This window comes from Drosophila montana, unplaced genomic scaffold (assembly GCF_035044405.1).
Source record: "Drosophila montana isolate Dmon_TW-CO22-7 unplaced genomic scaffold, ASM3504440v1 contig_2496_1, whole genome shotgun sequence".
Lineage (NCBI taxonomy): Eukaryota > Metazoa > Arthropoda > Insecta > Diptera > Drosophilidae > Drosophila > Drosophila montana.
Window position 1 is genome coordinate 181,102 of NW_026997364.1, and position 16,562 is coordinate 197,663.

At 52.6% G+C, this 16,562-nt stretch overlaps 2 protein-coding genes across 2 annotated transcripts; one reads left to right on the forward strand and one right to left on the reverse strand.

Moving 5' to 3' along the window:
- Positions 1-155: 155 nt before the first annotated feature.
- Rpt3 (26S proteasome regulatory subunit Rpt3) lies at positions 156-1,758 on the reverse strand. The gene is made up of 3 exons (XM_064682822.1): positions 1,598-1,758; positions 1,420-1,500; positions 156-1,361 (listed from the first exon to the last, which is right to left on the reverse strand). The coding sequence occupies exons 1-3, from the start codon at positions 1,619-1,621 to the stop codon at positions 240-242; spliced, it is 1,227 nt and encodes a 408-aa protein (XP_064538892.1). The 5' UTR covers positions 1,622-1,758; the 3' UTR covers positions 156-239.
- A 244-nt stretch (positions 1,759-2,002) lies between these two features.
- Positions 2,003-16,461, forward strand: LOC135428727 (uncharacterized). Its single transcript, XM_064682826.1, has 4 exons — positions 2,003-2,752; positions 3,231-6,300; positions 7,446-12,798; positions 13,573-16,461. The coding sequence occupies exons 2-4, from the start codon at positions 3,282-3,284 to the stop codon at positions 16,292-16,294; spliced, it is 11,094 nt and encodes a 3,697-aa protein (XP_064538896.1). The 5' UTR covers positions 2,003-2,752; positions 3,231-3,281; the 3' UTR covers positions 16,295-16,461.
- Positions 16,462-16,562: the final 101 nt, after the last annotated feature.

Consider the following 16,562-nt stretch of genomic DNA (forward strand, 5'->3'; position numbering starts at 1 on the left):
CATCGCTCTTACTTTGGACTGTGCTTTGCTCGTCAATCAATCAATCAATCAGCCCGTCTACTTTGTTTACTTAAAGGTGTATTTACTATAGACCTGGAATAGAATTACAAAAACTCCACAAGATGCAATAAAATATGAGCTGAAGTCCATAGGGATTAAGGATTTTATATATATATATATATTTGTGTGTTTAGTTGTAGGTTTAGAAAAACGCGAATGAATATGTTGAAACTAGATGCCTATTTGTAGAACTCATGCTCCTGTTCGTCCTTCTTGATGTTGTTCTTGTAGCCCTTCTCGAAGTCCTTGGCCAGAACAATGTAGCGATTCTCGCGGACAGCATGCATGCCAGCCTCCTGGCAAATGGCATTAATATCGGCACCAGAAATCTTATCGGGCCGTGCGACAAACTCCTCAAGATCCACATCCTCGCTGAGATTCATCTTGGATGTGATTGTTGTGAAGACCAAACGTTTCTGGCGACGATCGGGCAATGGGAACTCAATTTTACGATCCAAACGACCGGGACGCAACAGTGCCGGATCCAGTGTATCGGCACGATTGGTCGCCATAATGACCTTCACATTGGTCGTCTGATCGAAGCCGTCCATTTGATTGAGCAGCTCGAGCAGAATGCGCTGCACCTCACGATCAGCGCCGGTTTGGGCATCGAAACGCTTGGTGGCAATCGCATCGATTTCATCAATGAAAATAATGGCCGGCGCATTCTCCTTGGCCAAACGGAAGACGTCGCGCACCATGCGCGGCCCCTCGCCCAGGTATTTCTGCACAAACTCTGAGCCAACGACACGTATGAACGAGGCGGTGGTATGATGTGCCACCGCCTTGGCCAGCATGGTTTTGCCGCAGCCAGGTGGACCGTACATCAGTACGCCGCGCGGCGGATCAATGCCAATCTGTTTGTAGAGCTCAAAGTGGGTTAGCGGCAGTTCGACAGCCTCGCGTATTTCCTGCTTTTGCATATCCATGCCACCAATATCGGCATAGCTAACATCTGGCTTCTCATCCGGCTGCAGCATCGATATGGAGCTATCTGCCTCTGGTGGCAGGACATCAACCAATGCATTACTATGCTTGTGCAACGCCACGGAGGCTGAGGGCTTCAGCAGCTCACGATCGATGGTGGACAGGATGCGTACATAGTAATTTGAGCCCGTGGTGGAGCCAACAATGCCCGTATTCTGATCAACAGCTTCGAGGAATTGCCCAATCACCAGCGGCACCGACTGTATACGCTTCACCTCCTCCTGTGCGTGCAAATACTCCTTCTTCAAATTGCGCTGCTCATCCTTGATATACTCTTCCTGCACCTCAATGAACTCCAATGTTTTTTGTAGTTTCTGAAGATAATTATGTGTGAGCTCAGGCAAAAAAGAAGTTAGCTAATGTGCGGCATACCTTATAACGAACATACAAATCATCTATGTCCAATTCATCCAGGGAGCTATGCGCATCCTTCAGCTTTAGATCAAGCTCGTCCTGGTAGAAAAAAAAAAAAATAAAATAAAATTTCAAATTATAAAAATTGCATTTTGATTATATTATAATCAAAACCGAATGCTAGCACAGTACTTACTCTTTCTGGCATTAATATATCCATGTTGTACTTATTATTTTAACGTTTTGCGTGCAATGATGAATGCAAATTTTTATTCTTTTAATGCCGCCTGGCCGTCGATATTAAAAATTAAGACGAAGCAACCAAATGACTCGTCAAAAACAAGCTGACGATATGGTAATGTTGCACATATCGATAAGAGTTCCACTCAGTGTCAATTAGTGACCTATCGATATTTAATTATTTGTTCATATTATGTTAAGTATTCGGGAAAACAAAGAATACATAAATAACTAGTTGTATAAACTAGTATAATAAGCTAACAAAAATAAATACAAAAATGTAAATCTAAAAATAGAGTGTATCGTGGCTGCGGGTATCGATACCCAATCAGAATAATAAGCACTTTTTGCAACAGTGTGTACACACTGTTACTGCAGCACAACCATTTTTTTGAGGCGATTTCGATTCTTCTCATAAGAAAACACATTTATTTTGAGCAACTAAATATGTGTGTGTGCCGTGTGCGTGTGTGTGTGAAGAATTAAAATAATAGTTAATAAAAACTAAAAACAACAACAATTAGTGAATGAGTTGAGCGCACATACAATGGGTTAAGCCTTAAATGCGGCTAGTGAAATGGAAATGGACTGTTTTAAACCGCATATGCTCGTGCCAGAGAAAAATCGTTCACCACCTCTAACTCAGTGTCCTGTAGTCGCTGCCATCTCTGCCGTCGCCGCCGCTGCTTCTGGTTGGTGCTGCGCTGCCCTCTACCTCTTCCACAGCCGCTGCTGCCACTGTCTGTGCTCTACGCACGCATCGATTTGGGCTAAACGTTAGATACCTCCTAACGCAGTTGTTAGGGTGGAAAAAAATATAAGTACATAATAATAAAAAGAAATGCTGTGCATTTTTCAATTAATACATGCCCAAACCTATGCAATTGACGCTACAGCAATAAATTCAAGTGCAATATTTTCAAACGAACTAACGAAAAAAAAAACAAAACATATAAATACGCCAATACGGGCGCAACTCAAGCAGCAAAACAAAAGGGCCAACAAATAAAGTTGAATATAATAAGAAAAAAATATTTTTTTTTTATAAATCTACATAAGGCGGCAGCAGTGCAGGCAGGCGGCAAAATTGAGGAGCAGTGTTTAAAGCGGGGTAAACTAAAGAAATAACAAAACTTATCACAAATAGTGTGTACAAAATGTTTATTGTATAATTTTCATTACAACTCTACATATGTATATGCACACAACATACATGCATGTGTATGTGCATAAGTGTGTGTATGTATGGGCAAAGTGTGTGCGTGCGTTTAGTTTTTGTTTATATGCTGTTTTCTATTTCTTTTTCGCTTAGTTTGCTATTTGCGCACATTCGTCAACAAAATGTGCGCTCGGCTTTAACTATGCGTTTTGCTTATTTGCTTTTATCGCATTATTGTTTGTTCTTTATTGATTTTAAGATGCTGCTGCAATTGTGGACACACTGACAACACACACATGTACACATATGCACATGCACACAACCGCACACACACACACACACACACGCACACACATACTTTTTTTGAGGCAGTGCAATTTGTTAATTTGATATTTGATTTTCATTTCTTTTATCGTACTTTGTACTACAGCAATTTAATAGGCAGCAGTGGCAACATTGAGAGAACAAAAACAGCTTCCACATGAAGACCATGTCGCGCTTTGGCCTGCGCCGTGGCTTCAAATTTTCCGAAGAGCAGCAGCAGGTCAATGGCAAAAGCAGTCCAATTGGACCAACCGCACAAAAGCTGGCAACGCCGCCGCGCAAAAAGCGCAATTGCAGCCTGCCCAGAGAGCAGCCAGATCAGCAATTGGAACCAATTGATGTGGAACTGGAGTTGGACAGGCAGCAACAGCAGCAGCAACAGCCCCCGCTGCCTCCCTCGCTGGTATGCAGCGTGCCGCTGGAGCGGTTGCCGCGTCTCGTCGAGAAACTGCAGCAGCTGCAACAGCAGCAACAACAACAGCAACATCAGCGCGAACTTGAGGAATATTCGGCAACGGCTTTTATCAAAGTTTTATGCTTGTACTGTGATAAGAAGTTCGCGTCCAGCAAGCTGCAGTCCAAGCATGTGGACAAATTTCATACGGAACGCAAGGAGCGACGCTGCAGCAATCGTTCGACTAACAACAACAACAATAGCAGCAGTGGCAGCAATAACAGTCACAGTCCCAGCCACGCCCACTTTCCGGGCTGTCAGCACTGCAACAAGTCCAAGTCGCAAGCGTTGACGCCACCAATCTGTCTGCCCGCCAAGCAGCTGGAGCAGCTGTTTATCCATCTGATCGCCAGCCATGCGGACAAGTATTTTGGCTGCCAGCAGTGCCAGCTGCGCTTTAACGATGCGGCGCAGTTGCACAGTCACATGCGACTCTTGCATCAGCAACAGTTGCCGGTGCAACAGCAGCAGCAACAACAACAACATCAGCAGCAACAACATCAGCAGCAGCAGCAGCAGCAGCAACAACAACAGACGTCCTCCATGATTGGTGCCGAGGAGCCGGTGCTGTTTCGCCTAGGTCTCACCCAGAATCGTTTGCCCGGGCAGCGGCAGCGCAATCGCAGCGCACGTCAGCAACGGGAGCAGCAGCAGCAGCACAACAACAGCAGCAATACCTCCGCTCCGGCCACGCCCAAGCAACAGCAGCAGCTGCAGCAGCGCAGCAGCAGTCGGGCTGCGCAACGTCAGGCGGCGGCAGCGGCAGCAGCAGCAGCGTCGGCGCCTTTAACCATCGCATCTGCCGCAACAGCTGTCACGGCGGCAACTGTTGCCGCTGCCAGCAGCATTAACAGCAGCAGCAGCTGCAGCAGCAGCAGCAGCAACAGCTGCACAACAACAACAGTTGCCTGCACGCCGGACGATGCACACTTTCGGATGCCCAGCCATAGTCATGTTTTCGATGACAACTTTTACAAAGATGTGGTGCTCAATGTGCGCCACAATTTGCAGCATTTCCTGGACGGACGCCTGCGCAGCGGACCCGCCCCGCCGCAGCCCCTCACCGCGGCGCACAGTCCGCCCGCTGTCGCTGCCGCCGCCGCGGCTAGCCTGCAACAGCTGGCGCTGTGCAGCGCGTATCCCACACTGCTTACGGCCGAACAGTTTGGCGATGGCCTCGGGCTGGAGACGCTGCCGCTGCCGCTGCCACTGGCCAAGGCGGCCAGGCGGCCGCACACAAAGCACAGCTGGAAATGGAAATGGGACTATGTGAAGAAATTTACGATTATCAACGAGGGCGGCCGTTTGGTCAAGAAGCTAAAGCAGCCGTTTATGGGTCTGCGCGACCTGTCGCGGCTGGACATGTGGACGCAGCTGACCATGCGCCAGAAGCATGACCTGGAGCAGGCGCAGCAGCAGCAGCAACAGCAGCAACAACAACAGCAGCAACAACAGCAGCAACAGCAACTGCTGCAACAGCTGCATTTGCTGCTGGATCGTCGCCTTTTGCCGCACATAATGCTGGAGCAGAACGAGCAGGCGATTATTAAGGAGGAACTGTCGGAGCAGCAACAGTTGCTGCTGCAGCAGCAGCATCAACAGCAACAACAACAACAACAGCTGCTGCCGGCACAGTCAGGCGCCGAACAAAGCTTCTTAAAGCTGCTCCAGCTGCAGCCGCGCCAACAGCAGCAGCAGCAGCAGCAACAACAACAGTTGCAGCAGCAACAGTTGCAATTGCAGCATCATCGTCTGACAACAACAACAACAACAACCACCACCACCACGCTGGTGCTCAGCGGCGAATGGGCGCGTCCACGTTTGTATTTATGCATCTGCTGTGGCGCCAAGTTTGAGCAGCGCAAAGCGCTCGAGGAGCACAAAACATTTCGCCATTCGCACATCTATGCGACACACTATGAGCTGGTGGGACGTGAGCTGCTCGCGGGCAACTTGTTGCGGCATCTGTTTATACCGAAGCGTGCGCTCAGTCGATATGCGGCTGAGCATCAGCAGCAGCTGCTGTCGCTGCATAAGCAGGAGCGCGCCGTTGTCGAGGATGAGTCCATATCCAGTTCATCGAATTGCTCGGCTGTCTCCATGGCCTTTGGCATGGCCACAGTCAGCGCCTCGCCCTGCTCGACGGCGACAACAGCGACAACAACAGCAACTGGCCACAGCAGCAGCAACAGCAGCATCAGCAGCAGCAACATCAACTCGACGTCTACGTCTGTGGAGGACAATGACAACAGCAGCGATATCAAAGGGCTGCCACAGAACGTCACCGCCTGCTCGCCAGCCAGCCTCAGTCTGAGTCTCAGTCACAGTCACAGCTCCAGCTACAGCTACAGCTGCAGCAGCTCACAGCCGGCGCCCGCCAGCTGTACGAAATGTGGCCGCAAATGCAGCGGCCTGATGGATCTCTATCGCCATATGCTGGACTGTTCCGGTGATTATGTTTGGTCATTGGCCAAAAAGCGTAAATATCGTTATTATTGCGGCTCCAAGAAGCGACGCACCGCCTGCAATAAGCCCGCCAAGCATTTTGCTCAGCTTCTGCGCAAAAATGGCAAAAAGGTTAAAAAGCAGGGCCAGGTGCAGTCGGCGGGAGCTGGCCAGGAACAGGCGGGCAACAATGATGCCTCCGAGGAGAGCGGCTCCAATTGCTCCAACTCCAATTCGAACAAGACTAAAACGCCGCCGCGTCAAAGACCCAGCGATGGTGAGTGCTACAGTGAAGCCAATCCAAATGGCAGATATTGGCTGACTATCCTGACAATCCTTCTGGCTAGAAGTACTCTCGATTTCTATACTTTACCCCAACTTGCGTCCGTTTTATCCTATGGGAACTATAGGTTATAGTGGTCCGATGTTGAAGTACATAAACTAATGTCTAACCCTTTGTTATACCTGTCCGATATTAATGATTGCATTTGTTAATCAATATTATGTAAAATCACTTGAAGAATCCAAAAATTGTTCATAAAGAAAGTCAATTTTCGACCAAGTGTGAAAAGAGACAGTTAAGCCTGGCTATAGCGAAAAGTCTCTCGATATGCATCGATTACAAATATATATATATATATTTTATGGGCTGGAAGATGTCTTCCACCAATTGTTACATACTTTGTAACTGAATTTAAATACCCTTTGCAACCTCACCCTGCAAAAAAGAAACAATATCTCTTCACTCATGACTGACTGATTGACTGGCTGATTGACTGACTGATTGACTGTCTGACTGACTGATTGATTGATTGATGGTCAACGCACAGCCCTAATCGTTTCCATCGGAAATTTGGGGAAAATTCGTAGAAAACACTTTTTTTTAGTTTTCTTCCGAATGTCTCGGAAAATTGAATTCCATCGAATCTCGGAAAATTGTAGAGAAACCATAGTTAACAAATTTGTTTTTTGTTTTCATCTGAATTGGAATCCATGCACTTTTCAATATCTATGCTAAAACACGATTTCCGCACGGCTCGGAAAAGCCACATTTACTTTTGCGGAAAATTGTTTAAAACATGATTTTCATCCAATTGGTCTCAGACTCAGTTTCAAAGCTCTGTATACAAAATTAATGAGCACGTATTTTTTGGATTTTGAAAAATCTAAGCAAAAGGTTGGAAAATTCGCGGAAAACTGCATGAAACAGCAACTTTTTCATGCAGTTTTCCGCGAATTTTCTCATTCGAAAAACTTTAATTTCAAAAATGTTTGTGTAAATTTGTGGAAGATGTGTTCAATACTTTTGGGAAAAACTCTCGCACTGGCTGGAAAATGGGGCTGGAAAAATTCAGCTCCTTCTGACGGCTTCAGACTAATTTTACTTATTTCTCTCTCTCTCTCTCCATTTCTCTCTCTCAGCTGAATCCATACGCAAAATGCTGGAGAATTTGCCCGCGAAGCGTGTATGCAAAAAGATCTTCCCGATGGACAACAAGAAGCGCTCCAAGAAGCAGGGCAAACCCAATAAGAAGCTGCAATCGCGCGGCGCCAAGAAGCTATACAACCATCATCATCATCATCTGCACCATCATCATCATCATTTGCATCATCACGCGCTGCGGAATACACGCTCGCGCCTCGTGCGCGCCAAGCCATCATCAACAACAGCAGCAGCAACTGTTGCTGCCGAGCAACAGCAACAGCAGCAACAGCAGCGCAATCGTCGCAAGCAGCAGCAGCAGGCCAAGCTGTTGCCCGTCAGCGATGCCCAGATTAGCAGCAGCAGCAGCAGCAGCAGCAACACACCAATAACGACCACAACAAAAGCCGTAAATACTGCCAGCATAGTCACCGCCAATGCAGCAACATCGACTGTTGCTGTTGTTGTCGCATCAGCAGCAACAACAACAACTTTTACCTCGCCCACGCACAGCAGCAAGCAGCAGCTGATGCCAACGCCGCCCACAACACCAGCGCCGGCAGCAACAACGCTCGCCGTAACAGCAGCAGCAACAACAACAACAACTCCACCAATAACAGCAGCAGCCGCAACAGCAACAGTTGCTGGCAACAAGCAACAGCAACAACAACAGCAGCCTGTCAAGCGCAGCAAGCGCATCAGCGACTGCATTGCCATGCTGACGGGCAAGCTGGAGGAGAAGCTCAAGACTGAACAACAGCCGGCGGAAAAGGAGCAACCATTGCTGCCGGCAGCAGAGCCAACAACAGCTGAGCAGCATCAACTGCAGCCGAAGACGCCCAAACGCAAGGCCATGTCCAGGCGCATTATTAAGCCGCACGCTGAGGAGGCAGGAGGAGCAGCAGCAGCAGCAGCAGCAGCAACAGCAGCAACAGTTGCCGTAACAGTAACAAATACAGCACCAACAGCCCCGCCTGTGAAGGCAACAGCTGTGCCTGTGAAGGCAACAGTTGCATCTGTGAAGGCAACAGTTGCAGCAACAACAGCAAAAACAGCAGCAGCAACAGTTGCAGCTGTTCCGCCGCCGTCGCTGCCGATGCCGCTGCCTGTGGCTGTGCCTGTGCCTGTGCCTCTTCCTCAGCCGCTGCCCGTCAAGCCTGTTGTTCTGCCGGCCGTGCTGGCAACGTTGCCGCGACGTGCCACGCCTACCAAGGCAGCAACAAAGCAAATGGTGCCAACACAATTGCCACTGCAGCAACAGTTGCCGCTGGCGGTGCTGCCTTTGCCACTGCCGATGCCGATGCCGATGCCATTGCCCCTGCCCGTGCCTGTGCCCGTGACCGTCAAGCTGCCAGCACCGCCGCCGCCGCCGCCGCCACCGCCACCACCACCACCAACAGCAGCAACAGCTGCAGCGGCAGCAACTCTCACCGCAGCAACACCCACTGCAGCAGCAGCTGCAGCAGCAACAATGCTGCTGCCCAAGATGCCATTGTATCTGCCAGTGCCGGCCAGCTATGTGTTGGAGCCGCAGCAGCCGCTAAATCTCAGTCATGTCAAGCCGCCAGCACATCATCAGCAGCAGCAGCAACAGCAGCAACAGCAGCTGCAGCAGCTGCAGCAGCAGCAACAACAACAACAGCAACAGCAACAACGTGCCTCGGCAATGCCCGCGCGTCGTCAAACGATCTGCGGCTTTGAGGCGCGCAATTTGCTGCAGCTGGAGGAGATGCAGCCACTGGATCTGTCCAATAAAACCAAACGCAAACCATCGCCAGCTCCGGCGCCCATTCCGGAGCAATTGCCCCTGGGCTTGGGCCTGCCGCTGCCGCTCGTGCGCGGCACAGAAGCAGCAGCCGCTGCTGCTGCTGCGCATTACTACTCCAATCTGGATCTGCTCAAGATACCGCAGGTGCGGAATCCGGTGCTGCCGCTGCCGGTGCCGGTGCCAATGTCCGCCTTGGTGGCGCAGACGCCGCTGACTGTGAAGGCGCCCGCCAAGAAGCGCGCCGCGGAGTTGGCCAACAAAAAGGAGAAACCCAGCGTGACGCGCATGGACGAGGTGATCAACAATCATATCGACGATGCCATCAACTCGGTTATATTGGCCGTGCAGGCCAGTCTGCCGCAGGAGGAGCACGACGAGCAGCAGCAGCAGCAACAGCAACTCTTCTACAAGCAGCAGCAGCAACAGTTCCAGCAGCAGCAACAGTTCCAGCAACAGCAACAGTTCCAGCAACAGCAACAGTTCCAGCAACAGCAGCAACAGCAGCAGCAGCATCTCCAGCAACAGCAGCAGCAGCATCTCCAGCAACAGCAGCAACATTTTCCGCTGGCGCCTAGTCCCGGTGTTTTGTTCAGCACAGCATCTGGCGTGGCTGCAGCAGCGCCCGTGCCCGAGCCGGTGCCCGCGCCCGTGTCCACTCCTGTGCCGGTGGCTGCAACTGTAGCTCCCGTTACACCGGCGGCAACAGTTGCTGCTGTGCCCGCCAGGCATCTAACGCCAAAGAAGCGCAATATGCGCTCCAAGACTATCGATTGCCGTTCGGAGTTTTTGCTGGCTGCGTTGCCGCCAACAATACAAGCCACGCCCACTGCCACAGAAACGCCCATATTGCTGGCGTGTAGCCAAATGCCGCAAAATGGCAACGTCGAGCCGCTGGCCATGGCTACGGTCACGCCCCTGGCCATGGCTACGGTCACGCCCCTGCCAACGCCAACGCCCCCAACAATCTGCCCCAGGCAGGCATCACCCGAGCGGCAGTTGTCGCCGTTGCCGCAGCAACTGCCGCTGCCGGCAGCAGCAGCAGCAACAGTTGCCGACACGCACACGTTGAAGCCAGCCATGCCCGTGTCTGTCATATCTGTGGCGCCGCCAACAGCAGCAGCAGCAACAACAACAATTGTAGCACCAGCAACATTTGCCACAGCAGCAACATTTGCCACAGCAGCAACATTTGCCACAGCAGCAACATTTGCCACAGCAGCAACATTTGCAACAGTTGCAACAGCAACAACAGGGACCTCGACGCGACGCAGCGCCACGCCCCTGCTGGAGGAGCACAGCAGCAACATGAACAACAACAACAACACATCCTCCGGATTTCACAGCTTGGCGCAATCTGAGCTGGCCCAAGCGCCGCCAGCTGAAGCGGAGCCCGAGCCTGAGCCCGAGCCGGAGCCAACACCTGAGCCTGAGCCTGCGCCCACGCCCGAACCAGTTGCCATGCCCACACCGACGCCTACGCCCACGCCGCCCAAAGAGGATGCCAAGAAGAAGCAGCGACGTCGACGTAAAAACGAGCTGGCAGCCATTGTGGCCGATCAGCTGCTGGAGAGCTTCAAGATCGACAATGCGCGACGCGACAATCTCAAGAAGCTGGAGAATCTGGCGTACGAGAAGAGCGAGGATCTGCTGCTCACGGGCATGCTGCTCATGTCCAGCACCAAGCGCAATGCCACACTCCAACCGGCAACTGTTGCAGCTGGCGACACGAAGCGCAGCAAAGCTGAGGCCGCTGACGCAGCGCCAGCCGCCGGCCGTGGTCGGCCCAAGCGTCGCCAGAGCTGCTACTATAGACGCGGTCGCGGCAAGGCGGCGCCGCTGGGCCCCGAGACGAACATAAGCGCTTTGAAATCCTCGCTGGAAAACTTCTCCATTGGCATCGAGAAGCAGCTGCAGGCCAAGGAGGCGGCGGCCAAGGCCACGCCCCCCGCCAGCTGCATACTCCGGCCGAGCATACTATGCACGGCGGCCAAAGAGCAGCAGAAGCAAAAGCAGCAGCAGCAGCAGCAACAACAACAAGAGCAGCAGCAACAACAAGAGCAGCAGCAGCAACAGCAACTGCAACAACAACAACAACATCAGCCGGCAGCAGCAACAGCAACAGTTGCTGCCCTGCCCACCTACAGTCGCGATCCGCGGCTGAATAAAAACATACACAAGGAGCCGGAACAAATGCAGCAGCAGCAGCAGCAATCACAGCAGCAACATCATCAGCAGCAGCAACAACAACAGCAACAGCAACAACAACAACAACAGCAACATCAGAAACAACAGCAACAACAGCAGCAGCAGCAACACGGCGACAATCTGGAGGAGGAGGACAACTATTTAACGGAAATAGCTAAAAATGTGAATGAGAAAATCATGTCGGCCACGAATGAGGACTTTGAGTTTGCCAACGATGAGTTCGACCAGGAAAAGGACGAACAGGACAAATTCTATCGGCCGCCGACATCGATGAGCGTGCGCAGCGCACCGAATCTCAATGATGAGCACTCGAACTTTGGCACCGACGACGAGAATACCAATACAGAGATCATGGACATGGACATGGATGATGAGATGAGCGTGTACACCAGCTACTCACAGGATCTGGGCCGCAACGGACGTCGCCGGCGTCGTAGACGTCGCAGCGTTCTGTTAACGCGCCGTCCCAAGAAGCGAAACACGCGCAACGGCGGCCAACTGGAGGATGCGGACAAATATGCCTGCCAGCTGTGCGGCAAGAGCTTCTTCACGTCCACATCACTGTCCAAGCACAACATGACGCTGGCCCACGTATCGAAGCTCTCCGAGCTGGAGTACTTGCAGTCCAAGAGCAATGCGCCGCCCAGTCCGCCGCCAATGGAGCAGCAACAGTTGCCGCTGGTGGAGGCGACGGCGACGACGACGACGATGACGATGACGACGACGACGCCGCCGCCGCCGCCTCAACAGGTGCGCGCCTCGGTGCTTATGCCGCCGTTGCAGGTCCAGGTGCAGGCCATGCCAGCAGCAGCAGCTGCTGTTGCTGTTACTGCTGCTCCATCGCCTGCACAGCAGCTGCCGCCTAGTCATCATGTCATCACCGAGGAGAGCCTGCGACTCCATGACAACCAACAGCAGCAGCAACAGCAGCAGCACTCGAGTCCCGCCCACAGCGCCGCCCGCCTTAATCTCAATCCTGACGAGCGTCTCTTTTACGAATGCTGCAACATCCTCAAGAGCGCCGAAACGCCGCGTCTGCCCAGCGGACCACCGACGGCCACAATGAATACATCTGTGATTGTCAGCGCCGGGCGCAAGCCCCTCGAGCCGCCGCCAACTGTTGAGCCAGCTGCCGAGTCACTGCCGCCGCCAGCATCCCCATCGCCATCACCGTCCCCATCGCCATCGCCAACGCCAACGCCAACAATTGCCGTAGCTGCAACTGTTCCAGCGCCCCCCGCGCCAGCAACAGCAACAGCTTTAACGCCAGCTCCAGCGACATCTCCGGCTCCGGCTTCGGCTCCGGCTGTTTCCCATCAACCTGTCATCCAGCAGCTGTTTCGTAATCCGCCCGCGGCCACGCCCACACCAACGCCCACGTAAGTGAAACATCATAGCCAATTCTTAGTAAAAGCTAATCTCTAAAATTGAAGCATTGACAGAATGGAAAAAAGGGAACGGAGAGAAGAGAAAGGCAGTCAACATGAAGGACTAGCAAGGTTGAATGTATATCCAGGAAAAGTTTAAATCTTAGACCATATTTTATGCAAGAATTGAAAGCAAGTGAACATGGAGGAGCAAAAAGATTAGGCTACATTTGATTCCCAGCCAAAGCTAGTTAGCTGTTGGATAAGGGATGGGAAAATAAAAAAATTAAAAAAGAAGGCAAGAAAGTGAGGATAACTTCGGCATGCCGAAGATTGAATACTCTTACAGAAATGTTCCCTTTGCAGATATTCCGGATTTGTTTAAGATATCTTGATAAACAGACAAGTTTTCTATACAGGCAGCTATATGATATAATGGCCCGATCCAGCCCATTCCAATTTATGTACTGCCTGCAACAGAAAGATGGAGCTGAGAGATTAGTTTAAGGAAGCAGACAGACGTAGAGACAGGGACAGATGGGCAGACGGACGTGGCTGTATAAGCTCGGCAGTTGCTTATCTAGAATATATATACCTTATGGCTTCGGAGATGTCTTCTTCCATGCGTAACACAACTCATGACAAAATTATAATACCCTCTGTAAGGGTATAACAAGTCCAATTCTCCAGCAGGAGATTAAGAGTTTGCTCCAGGAACTATGAAGAATTTCCCCTCAACTTAGTTTTTCCTAATATATCATATCTCTTTGCTCTGTGCCCTTCCAGCAATCATCACCATCATCATCATCATAATCAGCATTATCAGCATAACCAGCATCCGCATCCGCATCATCATCATCACCAGCAGCAGCAGCAGCAGCATCATCATCACCATCATCATCATCGTCTTTCGCCCAGCTACTCGGCCATATCGCAATTCTCGGCGATGACAGCGACAAACATGACAACGTCGCGCTTCAAGACAAAGGCCGCCATGAAGGGCTACGAGACGAATGTGACGAATCTCCAGCTGGACATGAATCTGGCGAAGACGGCCCGTGCCGTTTGCAAGCTCACCGAATTGGCGGACATTGCTTTGGGCAGCGAGAAGCCGCCGGGCGTCGACTATATGCCGGCTCAGACCCTGCCCACCTCCACGGAGCATCTGCTGGCGGCCACGGCCGAGCAGCAACAGTTGCAGCAACAGCAGCAGCAGCAGCAGCAGCCGCCGCACCAGCAGCAGCAACAATTGCAGCCGGGCGCACCAGCAGCAGCAGCAGCAGGCGCCGCAGCAGCAACTGTTGCCGAACAGAGCTCCACATCGTCGAAGACAATTATGCACGCCTCGTCCATAATCAAGGCAACGGTCGCGACGGTCGCAACGGTCGCAACGGTCGCAACGGCTGCTGCAAGCAGCGCCACGTTGCCGCCCGTCTCGGGTCGCATCATCATACCGGAGCGTCCGTTCAAGAATATTGGACTCGAGGAGAAGGCGCCAATTACCTTCCAGAAGCCCAAGACGAGCGTCAATCTGCTAACCGAGGACAACAATAGCGTGTCCACGGCCAGCTATTCGGATCGCGACGATTACGACTTTGGTACGCTCAGCTGCGAGGATGTGGATGCCGATGCCGATGCGGATGCTGATGGTGATAGTGTAAAGCTAACGACGCCGCCGCAGCAGCAGCAGCAGCAGCCGCCGCAGCAGCAGCCGCCGCAGCCGCCGCAACAGCAACAGCTCAAGCCGTCGATTGGCATTGTAGCCTGCTCCGCGGCCAGCTCAAGCGCGTCGAGCAGTTCGAGCTCCTCCGCCGCGTCCAGCACGCAGCAGAGCAGCAGCAGCAGCTCGAGTCGCGTCACGGCCAAAACCTTTGAGAACAAATCGCTCATCATGGGCCGCATCTTTAAGCATGCGAGCAGCGCCAAGGTGGGCACAACGCCGCCCAAGCTGCCCGTGAAGAGTGCGCCCAAGGACAAGGCACAGCTCGATCAGCTGTTCGATGAGCTGCGCGGCGCCGCCAAGCCCCAACAGCAACAGCAGCAGCAGCAGACGCCGCTCAATGAGGTGCCGCCCGCTGCAGCGCCGCTTGATTGGCAGCCTGCTGCACTGCAGCAGCAGCAACAGCAACAGCTGGAGCCCGTGGCCGTGCCGCCGCCAGCTGCGATGCCAGCGCCCGCAGCGCCGCCAACGGCGAAGAAGAGCGGCAAGGCAACTGGCCGCAAGGCGGCCACAACGAAAGCTGCAGCGCGCCAGCCGCGCAAGGATCTGTCCAAGCTGCAAACGGAGCTGGGCATGAGCACCGAGGATCTGGAGCAGCTTATCGATGAGGGCCAGCGCAAATCGAAGCGACGCTGCGCAACAAATCGGCCCAAAAAGCTGGTGGAGACATGGAGTTCCGATGAGTACGAAGAGTTTCTCTCCACCAAGGATATCATAGCCTTAATTGAGCAAAAGGAGCAGCAGGAGCAGCGACGCAAGCGGAAGACGAGCGAAGCGGCGGCCGCACAGCAAGAGACGCCGGCGGGCAACAAGCGTGCGGATAGGGAAAAGTCCACACAGACCGTGGCAAATGCCAAAAGCCGCAAGGGACGCAAAGCCGAGCAGCTGCAGCCAGTGGAGCAATCGACGTCGGCAGCGCCGCCGCAGGCAAAACGCGCCAGGCAGCGCAGCGCCGCAGAGCCGAGCACGCCGGCTAAGGCGAAGGCAACGCGTGGCAAGCCCGCAGCCAAAGCGCAGAAGCCGGCGAAGACGCCAGCGGCGGGCAGTAGAAAGCGTGGCAAGCCGCAGGCAGCGAAGCAGCCGACGACGACGACGCCGGCGCAGCAGCAGCAGCGTACACGCAGCAGTCGGCAGCAGCGGACGCTGGCGCAGCCAGTCGAAGTGGAGGCGCCGGACATGAATCACTGCCAGGAGCCACAGCCACAGCAGCAGCAGCAGCAACAGGAGAAGGCAGCCGGCAGTGCCAAGCAGAAGCCGCGCAGCAGCAGCAGCAACAATAGATCCGCCACAGCAGCAGCAGCAGCAGCAGCAACAAACAACAACAACAATAACAACAATAACAACAGCAGCAGCAGCAACAAAAACTTAAAAACGAAACGTAAATCGCAAACTCATCGCCAGTCGCCGGCGCGCAGGAAGCGTCCGGCCAGCGAGAAGCAGCTTTATTATTGGAGCAGCTCCAGCGATGATGAATTTGGGCGCATCAATGTGGAGGCAGCAGCGGCGGCCGAGGCAGCGGCGGCGGCAGCGGCAGCAGCACAAGCCCAAGCAGACGCAGGCGCGGCGCCCAACGAGACGCAACAGCAGCAACAGCAACAGCAGCAGCAGCAACAACAGCTGATGGCGCCGCCGCCCAAGCACTTTGATGATAGCGAGCAGTATCAGAAGCACGGCTGGATCGTTGGTGACTCGCACAAGAAGCTGGTCAAGCTGCTGGCCATTGCCAAGGGCAACAAGAAGGTGGATAATTGCGGCGTCAAGCGGCGCACGCCCAAGCGCAAATGCTAGAAGCGATGCACAGTTGCCTGCGTCGCCTGCGCCGTCGGGAACACTGCCAACTGCCAACTGCCAATTGCAAACACAACTTATTATGCATACGCGTTTATTGAAGCGGCAAGCAAAAAATGTATTTCATATATATTTTTTCGTTCTTTAAAACACACATCTAAGCGTTACATTATTTAGGTTATTCTATTTTTTTTTTTATTAAATGTATTTATAATTAATAAACAAAAATTGCGCGAGCAACAAATAAAGATTTGAGCACAATTATCGA